This window comes from Sciurus vulgaris, assembly GCF_902686455.1.
Source record: "Sciurus vulgaris genome assembly, chromosome: 1".
Classification (NCBI taxonomy): domain Eukaryota; kingdom Metazoa; phylum Chordata; class Mammalia; order Rodentia; family Sciuridae; genus Sciurus; species Sciurus vulgaris.
Window position 1 is genome coordinate 85,217,195 of NC_136461.1, and position 23,722 is coordinate 85,240,916.

At 32.9% G+C, this 23,722-nt stretch overlaps 1 protein-coding gene across 4 annotated transcripts in view; it reads right to left on the reverse strand.

The window, feature by feature from the left end:
* Positions 1 to 23,722, reverse strand: part of DPYD (dihydropyrimidine dehydrogenase) — an 845,662-nt gene that overhangs the window by 497,426 nt on the left and 324,514 nt on the right. For all 4 annotated transcript variants that reach the window (XM_079105431.1, XM_079105432.1, XM_079105430.1 and 1 more), the window contains 3 exons: positions 21,961 to 22,068; positions 20,108 to 20,277; positions 4,359 to 4,569 (listed from right to left, as the gene is read on the reverse strand). In XM_079105431.1, coding sequence (XP_078961557.1) covers positions 4,359 to 4,569; positions 20,108 to 20,277; positions 21,961 to 22,068 — 489 coding nt within the window. The remainder of the gene's footprint in view (positions 1 to 4,358; positions 4,570 to 20,107; positions 20,278 to 21,960; positions 22,069 to 23,722) is intronic.

The window sequence follows — 23,722 nt, forward strand, 5'->3', positions numbered from 1 at the left end:
CATTATTATCTCAATAGAATTAGAAACTGAAAACCATGGACTTCATTATTTTGGATAGTAATAAAAATGAAGTATTCAATTAAATTGTGCACATAAGCACACATATATTCCAAGAACAAGGTTGTGAAATATGTAAAATAAGTAGTCTTCTGTTCCTATTTCCCACTCACTGCTATAATCCCAAACCAGAAAACAATAAATAAATAAAATGTAGAATTAGGAAAAATAGTGATGATTTTAATTGCTGTTAGCCTTACAATGAAATAATTTGCTATACTAATACAAGGATATTATCTCATTTTATTTTACAAATTTGATATACTTATCATTTCTATAAGCTGTTTAAGCACTTATTTTTATTACCAGAAATATCTGATACAGATTGATTTGGTATATTCTTTTAAATGAAGTCAGTTTATGTTCTTGGTTGTGAAATGCACAATTCAGGGATTGAAAAAGTCAAACAACATATCAGAGGAAAAAGTTGAGATTAAAAATTTAATTTCTTTTGAATTTCCCAACTTGTATTACCTTTTCAAATACATATTATTGATATAATTGATATTCTTAAAGTATTTTCATTTAAAATATTATTGTAGTCTGAGACTGCTGAGAATAAAAATTATCACTGTACTTTACATGTACTCTGTCGTTTATTTCATTCCTTGAATTCTTCAACATATACTTATGTAATGCATTCATCAAAAATTTCCTGAGTTAGAACTATGGAATCTACCCTGTGCTGCATACTGTGAAGAAACATTCTAAAGGGAACAATGCAAAATAAAGATGGATATAGAGTATACATAAGGCCATTCCTTGAGTTTCTCCAATTTTAAAGAGAGCTTTATTCTACAGTTAAATGCAATATTGGCTAATAAAAAGAAAAACTGAAATTAGAAATCTAAGTCTGTGATAACATTTTGAATTTTGGCCATGGGGAGAACTAAGGTTGTATGTATCTTGGCAAAGTTGAGAGTAGATCTGCTTTAGGGAAACCTGATAAGGAGAACTTCCCTTACTTCGTGCATCTCTCTCAATGAATTCTTCTCTTCATAATGTGATTAGATTAGTAGTTTATGGGTCTACTTTATCCCCCATCTGTGTAGTCCTCAAGTACAAGAAATGACTTCTTCATCTAAGCACTCTTCAGAATACAATCTGGCTTCTGGCATTCACTAGACACAGTATTTATTGCATACATAAACATAAATATGAAACACAAAGAGGTCTTCAGAGATATGGAGAACTAGATATCAGAGGCAGTATACCCAGAAGTGAAATCATGCCTACCGTAAGTCTAGCTACCACCTGGTACTCAAGAAATTCACTAATATCTTCCTCCCTTCCTCCCTTCCTTCCTGAAATTCACTATTTCCTTCCTTCCTTCCTTCCTTCCTTCCTTCCTTCCTTCCTTCCTTCCTTCCTTCCTTACTTCCTTCCTTCCTTCCTTCCTTCCTTCCTTTCTTCCTCCCTCCCTCCCTCCCTCCATCCCTCTGTCCATCCCTTCCATCCCTCTGTCCATCCCTCCCTTCCTTTTTTCTTTCTTTTGGTACCAGAGATTGAACCCAGAGGTGTTTAACCACGGAGCCACACCCCCAGCATTATTATTTTTTATTTTGAGGGAGAGTTTTGCTATTGCTGAAGCTGGCTTTGAACATAAGATCCTCCTGGGCCACCAAATCTGGCTCATTAACATGTTCTGAGAAATGACTACAACATATACCTGAATGAATGAATGACACAATCAGCTCACTGAATGAATAAGTATATTCACAAGAGAAAATGTGTAATGCCTGAACTTTGGGAAGTACTAACAAGTAACAACTAAAGGAAGGGCAACAGCCAGCGATGGGTTTAGAAATAAACAGCTAAAGGAAAAAGCTGGGAAATGAAGTGTGATGATAATAATACATTACAATTTGATTTCCAATGCACTTTCAAATTACTTCATTTTAATTCTCACAAGTCCTAAGAGGTAGGGAGAGAAGGTTTTATTATACTATATTTGTTTGTTTGCTTGTTTGTTTTTTATATATGAAGAAGCTGAGTCACAGAAAGGTTAAGTGATTGGAGAAGAGCATTTAAAACAGAAAGAAATATTTAACATTGTCAAGTGCAGAAAACTGAATAAGGAGTGAAAAGATATCATGGTCTTTGGCCATCAGTTCATTACAGTCTATGCAAAGTGAGGTTGGATAAGAAAAGAAGGAGTAGAAATTAGAGGCTAGCATTTTAAGGGAGAGTTAGAGATAAATATATTAAAATAGGTATAACATATGTGACAATCACATAGGCAACACACAGAAGTCATACCACATGGGTTTATTATATTAGCAGGGAACAATATTTGAGGTAGAAGAGGGATAATATGAATATCATCTCATCTTACCTAAATGGTTAACTTGCTTCTAGCAAACAGTTTTTCACCATACCTTAAATATGTGTGTGCATGTGAAAGTGTTCTAGCTTTGAAATTAGTATTTTAAAATTATAAATGCCATTTGGGCAAAAATCTTCCTGATCAATTTTAACAAAAACTGATGCCCCTTTCTTTTTTCATTAATATTTTCCATCCAAAAACAGCTGAGACATGGATAGGAAGAAAGAAGCATGAATGCAATTTAAAATTCTAGCTCTTCCAGCTCCCCCTCTGGCTTGGAAAGTAGCTCATGTAAACATTTGGGGCCCTGGTAAAACAGGTGATTTTATTTAAGGATCATTTCTCCAGGAAGTTTGTTATTTCAAATCAGGAGGTGGGGCAAAGTACCATAAAAAAAAAAAAAAAACAAAAAACAAAAAAACAAAAAAAACATGTTTTCCTTGGCTTCTGAAACCTATGTGGGGTAGGAGACAGTACATGTGCATCACTGGAAGAAGCAGACACAGGGAGTAGAACAAACAGACAAATTCTGCAATGGCTTTAGCAAAGAACTTAAATAGATGAAATTTTTCTTCTACTTCATATGTTAAGTACTAAATTAAACCTCTAATTTTTCATATATACATGAAGCTCTATAAATCTATCTACACATAAAAAACACACACAAGCATAAGCTTATCAAAATCTGAGATTACAAAAGCTGTTTTCTATGTTCTGAATTAGTTACTTAGGTTTGTTTAGGGAAAGACAGATTTTTTTTTTTCTTCATATTAGCATTGTCAGTTGTGGACATAAATTTGGATAGGGCAGCTAAATTATTCTTTGATAGTTAACCCATCAACAAAATTGCTACCTAAACATGATTTAATATTATACTCAATTTTTGGTGGTATGTAGAGTAGTAAGAACATTATGATTTTTCAGATAATTTAATGCAATTTACACTTTGTTCTTTTTTTCCCTTCTGAACTCAGTGAATAAACGAACCACACTGTGACTGTTTCTACACATCATATAAACATCTAGCTGAAAAGTGACAAATTCAGGCCATCATCCAGCTATTTGAAAACATTTATCTTGATGACATTAAACATCTGGATGTTTCCAAATACCAAGAAGTTTGATGTCCCACAGATAAAATACCGATGACTAGTTGAATTTTTCTTGTCTGTTGCATGAAACTGCACATTTGCATGCATGTATCTGTTCCTATTTCAGACAAAATGCATAATTTTTGCACGCATATAGTAAGTAGTACATCACAGACAGAAATCCTCAGGTTGCAATATTTTGTTATTATTATTCCTAATGGGTCTCCCAGCTAGAAAAACATCTCTAATTTCCCTTCAGAAATGTTGTCATTTGAAGAGTGTGAATTAAAAGGTAAAGGTTTTGCCAAATCAAAGTGCCTTGGTATGGTAACGTTCATCAATAATAACCCACAAAGGTACTATGTATGTGTGTAGAGGGAGTATAACACAAAGCAGTCTTAATTGATCGATTTAACTATTCAACTAAAATGCTATACAAAACATTTTCTTTTCCATTGAAGCATTTTGTTCTTCCTTAGTGCATCTGGTTGAATTTTATTTTTTGGATATTCATTCCTTATTTGTCTGCATCATTGAATACTGGCTGTTCCAACCTATGCTACATTTTCTTAAACTAGTCCACTTGACAAAACAGTCATTCCTATATAGAAACAAGGCAAACATATTTATAAAGTGGAATATGTGTTTTGGATATTAGCTTAAAAGAAAGATTAATGTTCTTTTCTATTTCTACCGCTTTAAAAATAACTTTATATACATGTTAATTAAAACTTTTAAGCCTTTTATATCAAGATTACTTGTACTCCCCACAAAAAGGGAAACAGATGTTTAAGGGAAAAAACAATTTCCTGAAAATTGGAAACTATTAGGGCACTAAAATAACAAGCAATTGCATAGCACTTTTCATCTCTCAAGTGATGTACCTTTAGGATCACTCAGAACTGAACCAAAGGCACTGATGACCACATCGGCTTTCAGGTGGACTATCTGGTCTTCATCTTCTTTCCATTTTCCAGCTTCATCTTGCTCTGTCCGAACAAACTGCATTGCAACAATTCTCCCACCTTTTACTATAACTTTCCGTGGGGAAAGGAAAGGCAAAAATTCACATTTTTCTTCTTTAGCAAGCTCCATCTAAAACAAAACAGAATGGAGAAAAAAAACTTGAAAATTTCTTTTTTTATTCCATATAATATTTGATTTTAATTCAATTATATAAGCTAACATATATGATATTTAAATCAACATGAAGTTTTTTTTCTTTAACCAAAGGTGAGTTGCCATTATCAGCCTTTCACATTTTGCAAATCCCTAACTCAGGTGAGTCTTCAATGAGAAATGGGACAAAAGTTTATAGATCATGGCAACTTAAAATATTTGTCACACTTTAGGTTTTTATGCCCTATTGTAGGTGATGTATGAGGTTTCTGCCTATTGTTGCCTGGTCTGCTTATGCTTTCATTCCTGAAAATTAAGATCTTTTTTGCTGTGCTGCATTTGAAAATATATACTCCAATTATTAACAGGTTGTGCATAATGAAGCTGGAAAAAAGTCAATGAAGTGGGTGAGCCAATTTGTGTAAGTACACAATTAGAATAGTATGTAGAAGAAAAGAAGGCTAGAGAAAATGTAGAACTAAGAAGTAATAAAAAACATTATTCCTTTTATGAAAGTACAAATATTTAAATGAAAATTTTAAGAAAGAGAAACAAGCACATTCCTCCCAACAAATTTCTGCTTTTTCCCTGTCTTCTATAATTTGTTCTGCCATAAAATGAGGAATAAGCTGGGCATCATGGCACAAGCCTGTAATCCCAGAGGCTGAGGCAGGAAGATCATGAGATCAATGACAGCCTTAGCAACTTGGTGAGGCCCTAAGCAATTCATTGAGACCCTGTTTATAAATAAAATATAAAAAAGTGCCGGGCATGTGGTTCAGTGGTCTAGCACCCCGGATTTAATCCCTGGTACAAAAAAAAAAAAAAAAAAAAAGAAATCAAGAATAAGATACCCTGGTTGTTCATATCTATATAATGATACTCAATTACACAGAATGTTAACATGTACTTATTTATTTTCCACTGTTTTTTGGGGGTTGGGAAATAAAGGCCTTTGTCAATGTAATCTGAACTAGTATAGTGACTGTTCTTAAAATATTTTTTTTAAAGTAGAAAAGTGCTATTGAAGATGTTTTTTCTATCCATGTGGAAGCCAGGTGGATTCTCAGTAGGACCTCTGATGAGTGAAATTGAGAAGGTACGTGTGTGAGGTGTCAAATCAAGAGTTATGTGAGCTGAATAAAGATGGAAAAACTGAGACATAAAGTAACTTGTTCAATGTGGGACTTATCTTTCAGCAACCTGTCAAAACCTTGAGATGTTCACCACACATCAGAATCACCAGCAGGCTTATTAAAGGGACTGCATGACCCCACCCACCTCTGGAATTTATAACTCTGAAGATTTAGGTAGGGCCTGAGGATTTGCACGTCTAACAAAACCTAGCTGATGGTCTGTTTCTAGTCCAGGGATGCTCCTTTGTGAACCATTGTCTTATTTGACTGTAGCTGACTGACTCAAATTTTCAGTAGTCTATACCACACTTTCTCAATGATAGTAATGTTGCCCCAAAGAGCTATAGTACATAAACAGGTACACAGCAAATCTATGCTATTAAATTTATAAGGGAATTATGATTAGGAAAAAGTACTTTAAAATACTCCCAAGGTGGGAGAGAATATAAAATAAACAGTTTGGAAACCCTAGTCTATATATTTGCATGATGCTATTTAGTCTGTCTTATTTAGGTTATTTTCAAAGAATTTCCCATTAAAGTCTTAAAAATTGGACTATGTACCCAATTATACATGCTATTTCCCTTTTAATCATTAAATTAAGAGAATAGTAATGGAATAATGAATATAAGTTGGGAGTGTAGCTCAATGGTAGAGCAATTGCCTGGCTTGTGCGAAGCCCTGGGTTTCATCTGCAGTAGAACAAAAAAATAAAATAAATAATGTAAAATAAAATAATGGATATATAGGGTAGTGACACAAATTAGTGGAACCAAAACTGTTAACTCCTTAAAAAGGGAGATCAGAGGTAAGTGAAATTGAATCAGGTTTGAACCCTGCTTCTCCTGCTTATTTGGGATAGATTCCTATGTAAAGTAGGGATAACAGCATCTAATTAACTGGTATGTGATGCTATTTAAGTCAGAAATGTAAAGTGCCTAAAATAGGCTTAGTCTATAGAAATCACAAATAAAAGTTATTTACACATAGTTGCTATTCTGTGAATTTACTTTTCCCCCAATCATTCAAGTATTCATTGTTGTTCAGCTAAGGGACTGTTTTCACAAGGTAGTTAGTTGAATTTTAAAAAGGTTAAAAAATGAAGGACAAAGACAAACCTGAGACCCACTCTTTAATTTCCTGTAAAATAAAACTATATGATGTCTGGAAGGCAAACCATTCTTAAATAATTCAAATTACAAAAAAAAAAAAAAAAAGGCACCAGTATGTAAGATATATGTTCTGTATCATTTCTGTCATATTTGCATAATGTAATACCTTAAAACTTATCAATATAAACAAGTTTATTGTGTTTCCAGAATGTCAAGTGATGCTAAATTTTAATGATAATGCTACACTTGATTGAATAACAACGTCAAATGTTTATGGTTTGAATAAATCAATACACCATGTGTATTTGTAATAGTTCTATTTTCTGTGAAGAACATAAAATACAAAACTAGGCTACACATTTTGAGAGGTGTGTCTTACAGCTTGACTTAGGAACTGGTTTGTCTAATTCTAACTTTCTTGTGTACTAATATTACTAATACTTGTCTACTAAGATGTTCTTATATACTAATACCTGTTATTATACATAGATAATCTCATAATTTTTGACAAATTTGCTACTAAATTTGGAAAGAAAAATTAGGTTCTGCTAATACCAAAAACTTAAGATTTTAAAATAAAAATTATCTCTGATTTAATTCTGGAATGTGTTCAATCATGGGTATTGACATTTGAAGACCTAAAATAGTGTAAAGTTATAAAGAAGCTGGATTTTGACATATGCCCACCTTACATCCTAATTTTTCAATGAGCTAAGGTTGATAACTTGTATTCAAATATTTAGCTTTCCTGTAGACTGCCTAACAATGCACAAAGGCCCCTACAGAGATGATTCTGAATTTCAGCTTTAGAAAATCTAGAGATGTTCTTTACTCTCTGTAACATGTAGGACATGACAACTGAACAGCACACACAAATCACTCCACCTGTTGCCATGATTTTGCTATTAAATAACTAGATTTTCCATTTATATAAGAAAGTGAGAATACTGAAGATAGTATTGATATTAAAGATAATCATTAAAACATATATATTCATTTGGAAAGTGTTAATACTATATTGGGAAAAGAGACTGAGATCATGATAACATTTCATGAAACAAATATTAGGACAATGAGCAATTTACATTCAAGTGAAATATCTTTTGAATTAGTTGTGGACACCTGGGAATTTATTATCAGCATTTAATTAATAATAACAATGGGGAATAAAAACAACTAGGAATTTACATCAGCATCTATTTAATAAATTTATCTGAGATAAAATAATAATAAATATTGATAATGGGGCTTTAAAAGTACGTAAATTTTCACTTTCACATAGAAGATACTTTATTACCCCCAGTTTTTAGTTACTAAAATATTTCATTTAGAACCAACTTTGTTTCTTGTTGTAGCTAAAAGGACAACACAACACAGAGAATAATCATGCTTTTACAGACTTAATACCCAGCCTCAGGCACTCTATTCCTTGCTGGCCTCACCTGAATCTCAGTGTATGAGAAAACATTACAGGTTGACTATCCTTAATCTGAAAATATGAAATCAAAATGCTGCAAAATTCAAAACTTTCTGATCACTGACAAGGGACCAGAAGTGGAAAATTCCACAACTGATTTTACAAGTTGGGTCTCAAAGTTTTTTTAGACATACTATAAAAACATTATTTGAAATTACCTTCATGCAAGAATATTGTTTCAAATTACCTTTATGCTACATGTATGAGAGATATATGAAACATAAATAAAAGTCATGTTTAGACTTGGCTCCCATTCTCAGGACACTTCATTATGTATATGCAAATATTCCAGATTTCTTAATAAACCCCAAAACTGAAAAGCTTCTGGTCCTAAGAATTTGAGATAAGGTATACTCAAGTTGTAAAAAGAACAGACTCAGAGATAACAAAGATATACTAAAGAATTGCAAAGCTTAGCTGAAATCCTAATTACTGAACCTGAATTCTATGTGGTCTTCCTTTTGTCCAAGGACAATTACAGAACATAGAACATGAAAGAATGCGACTTTGTGATTCTCATGTCTGTGTCTGAAACAAGGCAAAAGGAACAGAAAGGAATATAGTCATTGATCAAGAGATTGGCTGGCTAGATAAAGGCTGTGCTCAGTAGGAAGAAGTGATTTGGGCTTCCCAGTCAGTTATAAGTACAGAGATACTCTAAAATCATGAGATATAGAAACAAAGGGATGGAGTTGTGAACTCAATGTTGTTAATGAATTGATGGAGACCCCTTGAATTGAGAAAAAGTGTAAGTTTGGAAGAAAGTGAGTATTATTTGCAAAGTGGATAGTAGAGACATAGAATATCTTATCTCAAGATAAAAAGTAGGAAACTAAATAACATTTAACTAAGTTTATTTGCTAAATAGTAAACTCCCTCACAAAACTCTGTAAGTGTGAAAGAATATTTTATTTAACTTTCTATCCCCAGTGTCCAGAAGTGATATTCAAATAGTCTATAGTTGGTAAGAATAAGCAAATGAACACTCAGAGGAATCCCAAGAAAATCAGAATCTACACCAGCCAATATACCACATGGAGGGGCATCAAGATAGAATACAGTCCTATTTATCTGTGTCTATCAAAGTGATTGGCATAGAGCAGACTTTATGAAGTTTTGTTTACCAGGACAAATGATAAATTATTATGAAACCTGGAGGACATTGAAATTAATGAAAAGACATTCTTCTATGAAATTGAATGAAAATTCAACCCATCCCAATGCAATTAACATGGGGCATGAAGAGTCTTCTGTGTGGCCAGATCATCCTACACTGTGAGGATAAAAATAAAAAAGAAAATGGTGTTCCTCCTCAGTTGTTAGTTACACTGCCATCAGAAAATGATAGAGCAGATTAATCAGTGGTTCTACTCACATGCAAAGAGACTTACTGTTTTGTTATTCAAAGTTTACCAACTCTCTGTGATAAGTAATTCACAGGTCTCAGTGTTAGTGTCTTTTAACACCTAATGTTTGTCAATAATCATTAGTAATCAGCAATTTTGATTTATGACACCTAGATTTTAGTTATTAAAAAAATTCTATGAATTTGGTGTATGAGTATTTCTGTTCATGTAATGCTCTCTCTCACACACACACACTTGTCTGATGGAGCCTGTTCTTATGAGGCACAAATGGTATATCAAGCACATTCACAAACCTTTCTTGTCCTTATCACTATTAATAACCACTCAAGGGAATTAAGTAGTAAGCAACTATAAGGTTTCATTTTTTAGGTTCTATATATCAGTTTGTCACTTTCTTTTCACACAGTATAAGGAAGGTGAAAAAAACATTTTTCTTAGCTTTGATTTTCTCTTCAATATGCAGGAAAGATATGTGGTTGATGCTGAGTGAAATAAAAATAGTGTGCTATAGCATGCAATAATGATCATCATTTTAATGATTAACTTTATGTAATGTGATGATTTGGTCTGATTAATATTACAAGCATCATGCTGTAGAAATTATGAAACAACTTAATTTACTATAATTAAAAGCATGATGTCAACTCATTTTTAGATTGCATGTAGGCAAAGTAAGCATAGGTTATAAACTATAATGAGCAGAACTGAAAGTCAGCATACATTAAATTCTGGAATAGCTTCTAAAATGACAAAGTTTAAGAAGTAAAATGAAGAAATATTTATAAAATAAAATGAAGAAGTTATTTATAAAAAATAATTTTCCAATAACAATGCATTTAATTTATCAATTTTGTAAGAACACAAAGACTTCAAAAATGCTATACGGAATAAAAAATTTTGATAGTCTTCTTTGACTACCTAGAAAATATTATCATATTTTATCATGCAAATTATTATATATCCCACAAGCATTTGCAGCTATACCGGTCCATTCAGGCATAAATTAAACAAAGCATTTATTAAGTATCTTTTATGTACAAAAAAAAACAATGTTGGGTGCTATAGTTAATAAAATAATTCCACTTTTAAAAATCTCAGAGGAAAATAATAAGCAACTATATTCATTCTGATGACATATGACAAAAAACTATTTGCTTGACAGCATTGCCAAATAATCCCTAATTTTCCACTAAAAATAATGCAATGATGTTCCAGCTTTTTTGAAAAGTTTTAGGTTAAACCTATTGTTAGGTTGATGTACTGGTTGCTTCCATTTATCTGGAATGTGGCAGTAGCGTTTTTACTTTTAACCCCCTTTAATCTTTATTTAATTCAGCTACTTCAGGTCTGAGGGCTAAACAGTGGGATTTGGGGGTAAAAGACACAGTTTATTATTTGCATAGTTATATTTGGCATTGCACATAGAATATGGCTACCCCTTTGTTAAATCTGCTCTTTCTAAATATTAAAAAGGGAAATGGAGTATAAATATATTTTTGAATAATCTGTGTAAATCATGAAAAGTTTCATTTATTTGCTTAATATTAGGCTTTGCCCCTTTTCTGTAAGTCTCTCAGGATCCTATGTAGAAGCTGTTCTCATTAAACACCATAGTTAAATCCATTCTCTAGTACTAGCTACAAATTCGATTTCTTATTCTACTTAACAATTTAAATAAACTGAAATATTTCTTTTAAAAATTATTTTCTTGACCAAACTTTTCATAGAATTTCTAAACCTTAGGCCCATCTGTGCACTTCCTTGTAAGATCCTAATTTATTACAAAATCTGTCAAGTCCATTTAGCAAGCCTCCTCCACCCTCAATACATGATCACCCTTAGTATCTGCTGATCTGGTTCCTCATTTCCTACCAAATGAGAGGTGTTGGCTGATCACCTCAGTCTGTCTTCAGAAAGAATCCTGTTAGGATTTTTTAACTTTTTTTTTTAATTTTTTTTTTTTTTTTTTTTTTTTTTTTTTAGTTTTTTATCCACTAACCCCTCCTTGGCTAAATTCCTACTTGCCCATGCTGTGTTGTCAGTTAAACTCTCAACTAAGGGATAACAAGGGGAGTCATATATCAAGGATGAAGGGTTCTTGCTAAACTGATTAAGCACAGATATTAGCTAAAACTGGATTTTACAAGGAAGTGCAGAGGTGGATCTTGGAGAAGGTTCAGGGAACTGAGTAAAGTTTAGTCCAGTAAGAATCTTTATCTTGAGTACACACACTATACCCTAATGGCACATAAAAAAATTTCACATTAGTAGTAGAGATCAAGAAAGGGCAGCCTAGATAAGGTACTATATAAGCTAATTGAAAAGCTAATCTTGAAGGATATATAGAAATTAATCACTGGGAAAGAGTTAATAACAAAGTTCAAGTATGAAATCTATTCTTTCCCTTTGGAGAAGAAAAGTATGTTGAAGAGGTAAACGAGTTTAGTTCAAGAATGAAAGTGACTTAGTTAAACATTGTAAACATATTACTGGGAAAATATTGGCATTTGTAAGTGGGAGAGTCCCTTGCCTGTGGAATGTTTATGTCAGGATATACCTGCTAGGTCAGGACAGCTGAGGCAAACAGAATGGAAAACAATGGGTCAGGAGCTCTGTATAGGGTCACATAAGCATATAACAGAGTGTAAACTAGATTGTTTCATCACTGAAGCAACTGTCTTTTATAGGGGATGGAGCCACTCACTTTACTTAAGAATGACATGTTAATCTAGGATAGAGCAAATTCTGGGGCAGCAAGATGAGACCTCTTGGTGTGACCGCAATTCTGTCCTTCTTTGCCTGACACCTTGTATTTACTTGTAACCTTGAAATTATTAATAAAGTTTGAAACAAATACTTTCTCTAATTCATGAGTTTGATTTCACAATCCAATCTCCAGTAATCTTGTTTGTCCAAAAGAAGTATAAAGAAAAGAGAGCAAATTCTGTCCATCTGCACTGATCTCATTCATATTCTTTAATTTACTAAGCAGTTTTTAAAATATTTTATAATTTTGGCACATAGATTCACAGTGGTAGAATGCAGAAGAATATGATGTATTTATTTATCTATGGACTTTACAAGCTAAATTGCAATAATTCTTTTAACTGTGCAAAAACTTTGCTAAAATCACAAGTACAGGTTCCTTCTTTTAGTAACTGATGTGGACTTACTGGCTGCATTCATGATCTGTTTTCACTTTAAACTCTTCAGAATGGAAGAATCTTGAACATAAACATTTCTCCAAGTGTGAGTTCTACTCCACATTGGATAAAAATAGTTGTCCCTTAACTGAGTCCTTACCAATTTTATTGGGTCACTGAACAGCAAACACCAGAAATGCAATGTTAGGCCTAATTGAGAAGCTTAAAATGCCTTTTTGCACAGCTATCATAAAATATATCTTTTATAACAAAGTAAAGTATTTTAAAACATGATTCATTTAATATTGATGACATTTTCTTAAACCTGACTAGCTCTTATTACTCGTCATCTTAGATTGTGTCAGAGTCAAGCATTCCTGTCTGCTGGTAAAATATCTTACAAAATTATGTTCCACATATCTTGATGTTTCAACAATATCTTTTGCAATGGTGAAATGCCTCAATATATAAATTCTCTATAAATCAGAGTTCTATCTTCTTTTGTAATGTCTGGAACCACTCTGATTCTATATCTTTATTTTTTAAAATTAACCCTTACATTTTAATGTATTGCTTGGTTATATTTTTTCTTTTTTTTTTTTCCATCTTCATCTATCTTTTAGGAGACTGAAACTATGGATGATTATTTTTAACCTACTTTTAATGTTAGTTTGATATCTATCATGAGAAACTAATAATTTTCACATTTCAATTTTTATAAATAATTATTTATGTTAAAGGAATTGAATAAATTGAGATACATATGTGCTATGTAGTTTGCATATTTAATATTCAGGTACAGTATTCCTAAGAGATTTTCAACACCCTTAATTTACTGGTTTAGTCAAAATGTGCCACTGATCTGCTGCATTGAACTCAAGACGGTTTCATATTTTGAGTCAGATACCAAGTAGAAAGAGTGCATGCATGGATGAAGACTGCAATTGAACTTATGGGGTGAATTAAAAAATAGTAGTTACTTTATGAGATAAATGTTATACTAGCAGAAAGCAAAAAGAGCCACAAAGCACAAAGGACAGAAAAGCTAATTTGGGAGGGAACTGAGGAAGTCTTCAAGAGAAAATGACATTTGAAGGACAAATTCACCTTTAAAAAGTCATTTTTAAATAGAATTATAATTACTTTTTTGATAATTTATGTGCAGTTTTATTTTTGCCTTTTGAATGATATGTTAACTGATGTGTATTTAATAAACTAAAATAACTACCTTTCAAAATATTCATTTTTTTAAGATCAGAAAAGAGGGATATTAGAAAGCAGAAGGAAGAGGGTCTTCTAATTTTCACACACAAATTAATACAATAACAAACATTGTTTGATAAGACTTGACACATATACATATATATATATACACACACATATACATGCATATAGATATGTATATATATAGTCATATATACATATGATATTTGAAATAAGATTGGAAAATCTTTAAAAGGTATACAGCATTCGGGTGTACAGATATTCTTAGTTAACTTATGAAACAATCCCACAGAATTTTGAAAATAGCTTTAATAACTTTTAAAATACATAACCTTGAATGGGCAAAAGTTTTTTCTGGGTACTGACTTAATTGTAGCCCCCTCACCCCTCAGCTCCCCCCCCACCCCTCATCTGAATTATCATATGTATCTAGAATTCTGACATCACCTGTCAGTTTCTTTGATATATCCATATCTTGAATATGATAGATATTAACTCATTAACTGACTGGGATACGTTTATAGAAACTTGTTTCAAGTGTAATATTTATAGATACTTCAAAAACTTTCAATATAGAGTTGTCATTCCATGAAGAGAGAAAGCCTTCCAGTCCAAATTCTATATTACTCAACATCTTTGAATACTAAAAATATAAAACTTGGGGAATGGAAGTAACATTGATGTATTTACAATACTAATTTTACAGCTGGGCATACTCAGACTAAAATACATAAAGCACTTCAACTTTTAGTTCCTTTTTGATTACCTCACACCAGTTTTTCAAACTGCATTGAATTTTGGGAAGGGTGTGGGTTCCAGGGATTGAACTCAGGGGCACTCAACAACTGAGCCACATTCCCAGCCCTGTTTTACATTTTATTTAGAGAAGGAACTGAGTTGCTTAGCACCTTGCTTTTGATGAGGATGGCTTTGAATTCTCGATTCTCCTGTCTCAGTCTCCCAAGCCGCTGGGATTACAGGCGTACACCACTGCACCTGGCCCTACATTGAAGTTTTACAACTTTCAGGAAGGTTAACACACATCATTTTGGTATGTCATTCCCCTGTCATAATAAGTATGAAAGATGTACTTACTGTCTTAGTACCAGGGAGTTCCCAACACTATTCATTACCTTTATTTACCTAGAGGAGTTTGTATTTATTAATTTGTTTGTTTTTAGCTTACCATCAGATAGCCAACCATGCTAATATATCTCTGATCACTTTCCATGAAGAAGAGCAACTCAAATGATGTGCAGGTGCCAAATGCTGAAAAGCTGTTATAAGCATCACCCTTATTAAGTAAAATTAAATTTGTCAGTTTATAGAGGTCATTTTCTAAAAATAGTTCCAGTTTCATATTTCTTGCTATTAAATAAAAACTAGGAAGTATCAGTTACTTGTAGAAAAGTGCATGTTTAGCTAACAAGACATAGAGAATAAAACTATAAAGTTTCAGCATGACAATTTGATATTGAATCTGCCTGATAGGAGGCTTGTAAGCCAAGCCACATGATTGATCTATTATGAAGTCTGCTGGGTTGTATCAGAAGGATGCAGTGAAAAGGCAAGTTTTCATATGGAAATGATAAAGAAAAATATTTGACAGCACAAACAATCTGGTATGGTTATTTATATTACTGTAATAATAAAGTAGCATGGATTATCAAAACAATTGACCCTCTGAATAGTGAAAAGAAGGGACACAGGTATATCAAAGTTAAAACCAGTTAACACCTTGACAAATGAACAGGGGGAATCTAAGAAACCCTAAGGAGTACTATAGAGATCCCATAAAAATATAGCAGAGTTAAGGATCTATGATATTTTGCTGCTATTTGGAAACTGAATATATGTACAATAGATTCTCAAAATATTCTTTGTGCATGGGGTACGATATTAAAACCAATTTTGTACTATACCCTTCTCAGTAATAATTAACAAGACCTACAAAGTCCTTCTTCAACCTTAGCCTTTGAATTTATCAACTCAAGCAGGTCTGTTGAGTCCTGACCTTCATGCCTCCTTTTAGGGATTCCCAACTGCCTAAAGCATTCTTGCAGTTTTATCTGATCTGTCAACAGCTTTTAATACCAGCATTTTGGGGGATTCTGTTATCCTGTGAAATTTAATCTCACCTATTTAAGCTTGCAGAAAGTACTGGAGGGAATTATTAACAGATTTTTCCTCATCTTCTTAGAGGATAGTGCTGAGTGATTGGCTGGTTTCCCTAAGGACCCACGGCTGAGAAGCGCTACTTTGTCAGTAGCATCCTATTTAGTATGTGTGTGAGGCCACAAGGGAGCCTGAAAGACATTTGGAATCAGAATTACATCAATATGCTGATGATGCCTCCCTATCTTCGTTTCATCAAACCTATATCCTTTAGCATTAATGCTTTCTTAACTAAGATGGAATGTGCTTCCATACAGCATACTGCTTATGGCTCTAATTAGACAGCTGGAAACTACGTGGATGATACATTAGAGCAGTGGACCAGCAGCATCAGCATCACTAGGGAACTAGTTAAAAATGCAAATTCTCAGGCCTGCCCCAGACCTACCGAATCAGAAACTCCAGTGATAAGATCTAGCAATCTGTGCTGAGCAAGCTCTCCAGGTGATTCTGGTGCACACTAAATTTGAGAACCTTTGCATTAAAGAAATGGAATGTGTTTGTCACTGCAGAATCTACTGGGTGGTGTACCTAGTTTTGAATATTAAAAAATTTCTGAATCCAGTCATATTGGTAACACATATAATTTCAAATAATTCTATGTTCAATATACTAGTTTCTGTAACAATTCACATTTGTCACTGGAAGATGAAAAAATTTTATATTGCTCTGTATTTCCCTCAGTGAATGAGAAATCCGACTTCAAATGATGAGAAATTAGTTTTGGATGTATACATGCTGACTTCCTAAAGGTGACGCATTTTACTAATGGACAAATCATTTTATTTCCAAATTTCACTCAAGAGGACAAGACGGTTAAATCGTATACATATTTGAGGAAACTCCAAATTCCCTGCTCCTCATGGAATGTAAAACAAACTAATATGATTGAAGCATGCATGAGTTGGGGTAGAAAAAAGACAAACTGGAGAAAAACAAAGAAATTGGGTGGGTCCAATATTACATTCTTCATGTTGGTTAAAATGTAATCTAGAACACAATCTTTCAAATTTCATATCTTGAAGCAGATATGTTGTCCCTGATTTCCATTTTTGTGACTTCCCAGATTCAGGGTAGATGCAACTACTACAATATTTTGATCCTTCTTTGAATGTATATAAAACCAAGGAATGGCCATGATGGACTTACACTGAAACTTCTACAAATACTAGAAGTCTATATATACTGGCCAGTGACCCAACCTTCAAATCCTGACATACTCTGAATTATTTATTAATCTCACATTGAGAAATTCTGCATCAAACTTCCAGATGAACTCTCAAGGGTCTACTGGTGTGGCCTTCATCCAACCTGCATGGCTGATACTAGAAGCCTTAGGTACAGATTCCCTCCAGCCCCCCAGGAAACATTCATCCACAATCATTTCTTGCACCCTTTCTATGGGGCACTCCTTGTGCTTGGCAAGTGGAGAGAGAAAAGGTCAAGAGAAAGATGATCATGGCTCTTGCTTTTTTGGAGATCAAGGTCAAGTAGTTTTAAGAACACATAGAAAATGTGGTTCTCTGTAAGCTAATAATAAAGAAATACCCAAAAATTTGTTCTTTTGGCTTTAATTTAGCTCCAGATCAAATTGAGTTCTATAAAAGCTCTACTGCAGCATGACCTGTGATGCAAAGGACTCACTGCTGCTTCTCAGCCCTTGGGTAATGCCAACTCAGTCCACTGAGCTCTGGCCTTCCACTGAAGTATAACTAGATTCTCATACTTTCCTTCCTGCACACTGGTCACAATGATCAATAGCATACTTTTTTACTAGATACTAACCAGCTCTTTGCTTTTGACCACCCCCCCCATTGCCCCCAATAGCCAAATTGTACCGAGCAGTAATTTTAAAACTTAACTCAGATCCTGGTGATTCTCTGCTCAAAACAGTTCTATGTTTTCCTCTTTCCCTGAGAGTGAAAGCTAAAGGCCTGATGAATGCATAGAGGACCTCACCCAATATGCCACATACTGTACTCTCTTACCCTATTGTAACCACACTGACTTTCTTCTTCCCAGATGTCCAAGAAACTTGATCAATCTAGAGTGAGTGCATTTAGCTAGGCCTAGCAAGTTTCTATTGAATGCAACTTTCCTCAATTTCCTCTTCTCTACAATCAAAAATTATCTCATCAGAGAGGACTTCAGCTCACCCTGCATGGCAAATCCTGCCTTCTCTTCTACTACCACCCCTACCCAGTACACACACACAATCCTTATACTCCCATATTAATAGTCTTTCCATAAAATAATTACCTTTCAATATACTATTGATGTGACCATTCATTTATTCAGTTATGAGTTTCTTCCTCATCAAGAACCATCTCCATGATGGCTTGAGATTCTATCTGATTTATTTACTGTTACATTCAAATTGTCTAGAATAATGCCTAGTATATAATAGGTGGTCAATCGGCATAGAGTTAATAAATGAACAAATAAATAAATAACTATATCTGCATTCCTAAGTTATTATCTGATCCTCTTCTTTTCTGTGCTCTACTTAAGTCAGAAGAAATAGCACCTTTAATTTCTAGTTACCCTTGCTCATAGAAAATGATGATGATATATAGTGTACAGTAAGTTTTACCATTCAAATTTATCTTCCACTTCAGACCCTCAAGGGCAAGTCTTTTGTAATGAGAACTTTCCTGACACAGGAATCAGGTGAACAAGATTCAAAATATTTAGTTTGAAAAATATTTCACAATTATTATTTGACAGGTCGTGGACTATGAACAGGATATAAACATTAATAAAATTAGCTCCTGTCCTCTTTTAACTGTGGCAAATTCCTTAATTTAACTATAGCTATTTTCTTATTTGTAAATGACAAGACTTTTACTAATTAATGCCTATGAATGTACTATAGAAAAAATTCCAATGATTAGGAGATACTTTGGATTTTTTCTTAAGTCTAAAAGGGTATATAAGATGGGGGGAAAAAGAAGAAGAAAAGTGACATTTAAAACTCAACTATGAACCAATGGTGACTCTGATAATTTAGTGAGATTATTTTGAAATGTGATTAATCTACATGTGACGAATCACCTATTGACTACAGTAATAATTCTTGCCTAGTATGGAAACTCCAAGCGTGTTCAGGCATTCTAAAGCAAATCAAATTCATAATACTGATTTGAATAAAATGAGTAATTTATCTTTCTATAAATACATTTGGTTCTTGTTCTCAGAACTAATATCCTTTATAAAGCATTATCTTTCTCTAATAGTATTAAAATTTGGGAGGTGCACAGTACATGTAACCAGCTGATGCCTCACCCAAGACTAGTCACCAGTCACCTGTCAGAACAAAATGATTTCAAATCTGTCATTTTTTTGAAAGTTAACTATTAAATGAATAGTGCTCACATTAGAGACAGGTTAAAAGAAATACACAGCAATCTCATTCTACTTGTTTCACAGAAGAGCTGATTTTAAGTATGACGAAAGTGTGTATGTGTGTGTGTATGAGCTCACATGCATGTGAGCATTTATCTTTGAATGGAGCTTGTAAATGTAGCTTTTGGAAAGTCCCAAATATTTCTAATTACCACATTCTTCTAATATCCATACATATTAAGATAAAAAATTATTTTTCAGGATATGGAAGACCTAGCACATTCCACTGTTACTAGGTAAATAGAATACGTTCCAAGGATATTAACTCTGACAAAAAGAAGCACTTGTGTCTTGACAAATAAAAATTTCTCATTTGGTCCAAATCAGTATTATAAATTTCCTTTTATATGGAAAGGCTGAATTAGAAAAAGCAGGACCAGTCTAATCATTCAAAGTGGGGGAGTGCATATTAACAGTTTCATCTTCCCAAATCTGCTGGATTACAACTCCATATTTCCTGATGGTTCCATTTTACCTCCTCCGGGACAGCTCTTATATTAACAAAGCCTTTTCTGAAGACGATGAACACGCGGCGGGCTCCACAACGTAAAGCGGATGTTGCACAGTCAAAGGCAGTGTCTCCAGCTCCGAGTACAATCACAGCTCCCCGTATCGATGGCAATGGAGAGTGACAGGCGCACATTCCTGAATGATGAAAGGAAAACCCCATTTTCAAGTAGAGAAACCATTTCTGCATGACAGCTCAAAAGATACTTGTACTCAAAGCAGTGTAAAATTGCATCTTGCAGTTTTCCACGATGGAGTGTCACTATCAAATTATTCTGCTTCATTGAAAGACAGTTTTATTCTCATTTTAAAAATATGCTCATATGTGTAATTTCATAGTCAGTACCCTTAGCTCCTTTTTTTCCATCTAGAAGGATTGCAACAATACATTTTGAAGAGTTCAGGTCATAATAAACTGGAATGAATCAATTAAAACTCTCTTTATCAAAGTCATGATACATATTTGTACCTTTGCATCAAAAAATTACTATTTGAAGAAAACGTGATCCTTGTGATTTGGGTTAATAATCTGCACCATTTCAATAAAATACTTCATACATTATCTTATGTAGTTTCTAACTTAGAGCTATGCTATAGTTTATATTTAATAACTTTTAAGATTAACATGTTGAATAAGAGTCCTTTATGTAACTGAAGAGTTTCTGAGAAATATTTTCTTGAAATAGCTAAAATAAAACTTTCCCCTCTTTACTGTTTTTCTCTGATTTTTTCTGTAAAACTAAAAGAAATAAGACTAAAGTGTTCATTTCTCCAGGGCAAGAATATAAAGAATGGATATCCATATGAAGATACTTATAAAAAAGGAACAAGCAGGTGTTCTCTATTGGCTATCATCATATTATCAGATTAAATAAAACAGTTGATAAATAAATTACTATAATTTTTGAAATGGCACTACAGATAGAATAGGCCTATAATCTCAATAAGTATAATCATTGTGTTTGGAAGACTTTGTGTTTGGGATTAGACAATTGGCAGTATGTAATTCTCAAGTATCTGCTTGGTGCACTCTGACCCTACTATGAAAGGGCTGTAGACACACAAGCATACAGTTCTCCAGGGGAGGAGGAAAGTGGGGATGGTACACAACTTTAGCTGTAAACTTCCCCAGAATGATTTAATGTAGATGTTTCCTGCCTTTTTAAATTTTGAGAGAAAGATGCAAGTTCTTATCATTTCCACAAGTAATTAGATGCAGTAATAGCAGTTGATCAGACTTCTTCAAATATCTGTTTAAAGGATTCAGATCATCTAGTTCTGGAGAAAATGCTTCAGCTTCTTTATCACCAAGACAATAAGTCTTTAGGAGCCAGAGCAAGGCATGGTCTCAGCTCAAGTTGTTCTTCTTGGGATGTGTGAAGGGAAAGGGAGTCTGTCGAAGTGTTTAGCTTTAATTTCAAAAAATTACTGTTCAAGAAGAGGCTTCTACCTGCACAGACATGAATCATGTAGATGTTAAGATACATCCTATTTTAAAAAATTTCACAAACTGAAGCTCTCTCCATTTCTTTCAACGTTTGTTAAGGCCTTTTCATTTTGAATGATTTTCGTGATACAATTTAGATCTATATATTATACAATAAAAAGTTCTAATCTTGGTGTTTTCTTGGAAGAATGGACAAATAGATAATTCTGGCACACAATATTATCAGGCTTTAATTTTAAACTTTATGCAGGTACTATCTATTTAAGGATCTATCTGAGATCTAAACAATTTCCTATGAAGCTCAAATTCAAAATAAGTTTGTGATACTTAAAACAATACAGACAATGTCAAGAACAGTAGACAATATGTCATACCTGGTTTACTGCCTTTGGCTACAAGAGGCAAAAAGTCTTTGGATGTGTAAAATCCCTGGTCCTGCGTAAGGCCTTCGAAGATGTGGTCTTTATTGGGTTCTGGCAAACCTAATTAATCAAGTTTATAAAATATCATTAGCAAAGACTTTTGCAACTATATATTAAAATAAAGAAAAAGGCTATTGTCATTGAAATAATGTTGTTCTTAGAGAAAAAGTCTATAAACGAATCAACATGAAAATGCCCATAACACAATCTAACAGAGCCTAGATTATAGCTTTAATATACAACAAAGCATTAATTTAATTTATCTATGTACATATACCAATAGATACTGTGTTGGTACATGCATATACATATCATCTACAGTATCAGGGGAAAATCAGGTTATGATATTTTCTCAAGTCATAAATCAAAATGAGTTTAAGATATATATCAAAGTGCTAAATGTTTTGAAAATACAAGGCAAAAGCTAAACAAAACCATAGATACATTTTTATAAAATTCCTAAATAAGTTAGATCATTCTAAGAAATAATAGGAAGAAGAAAAATCCCTAAAGAAAAATATGTGTTTTACCACAAAAATTCAGGCATTCTTCCTGCATTTCAAAAATATTATAAAAAAATTAAAAGGCAAATGATTAAACAAAAAAAGTTAGCAAATAAAGTATCTTTGCCATCATAAAAGTTTTTCATTAACACATTAACTTTCTAGCAAATATATAAAGTACAACAAAGTTGAGAGAAAAAATATATAGATTTTAAGCAAAATATTAACTCTACTAGTGATTAAAGAAATGTAAATTTTAAGAAACAGATATAATTTCCTTAATAAAAAGTACAAGATTTTCAAAAATTAAACATTACACCAAGGGTACAAACAGAATTTCTCATACACTTTTGGTATAAATAAATATTGGTACTCAATTTCTAGGAAATAGTTTTGAATATATTCTAAGAAAACAAATACAAGCAAATATGGTTTAATATACAAAAAGGATCAATTAAAAAAAGAAATGGGATTAGTGAATATCAGAATTTCATTTAATGAGTAAGTGAATTTTATTTTATAAAGAAAGTCAACAAAACACGAGACAGTCATTAAGATGAATATTTCAAATATACGATGTAGAATATAGTCAAAATATACTGTTAAATAAGCAATCAGAACAGAAAACTGTATATGCTATAATTCAAATTTTGTAAAAACAAATGTATAAACTATGTAATCTGAATAATGATTACTTATGATGATGGGATTATGGATATTTTTATTTTATTTTATGAGTTTTCTACAACATGCATTTGTCAAATATATATATATTACTAAAATTTTGAAAATCAAATGAAGGGGCTAGGATTGTTGGCTCAGTGTTAGAGCTCCTGCCTAGCATGTGTGTGGCACTGGGTTTGATCCTCAGTACCACATAAAAATAAAAAATAAAGGTATTGTGTCCATCTACACCTAAAACAAATTTAAATTAAAAAAAAAATCAAGTGAATAGCAGACTCAAATTGCTTTCAAAGTATAAACAAGGCAAACATCATGGCAATCACTTCACCTTACAAAAGTGGGAAAAAGTTCATGTCAATTCCATAGACTTGGGGAAACACATAGTTTAGTTTTATTTACTGTTCAAAACTCATATTACCAATGGCTTATTCCAGAAAGGGAGAGTTCATTTTATAATTACATATAGTTACTGAAGGACACGGAGTAATAATAAGGCCTAAGGATTACTTTGGTTGTGTGAGATAAGG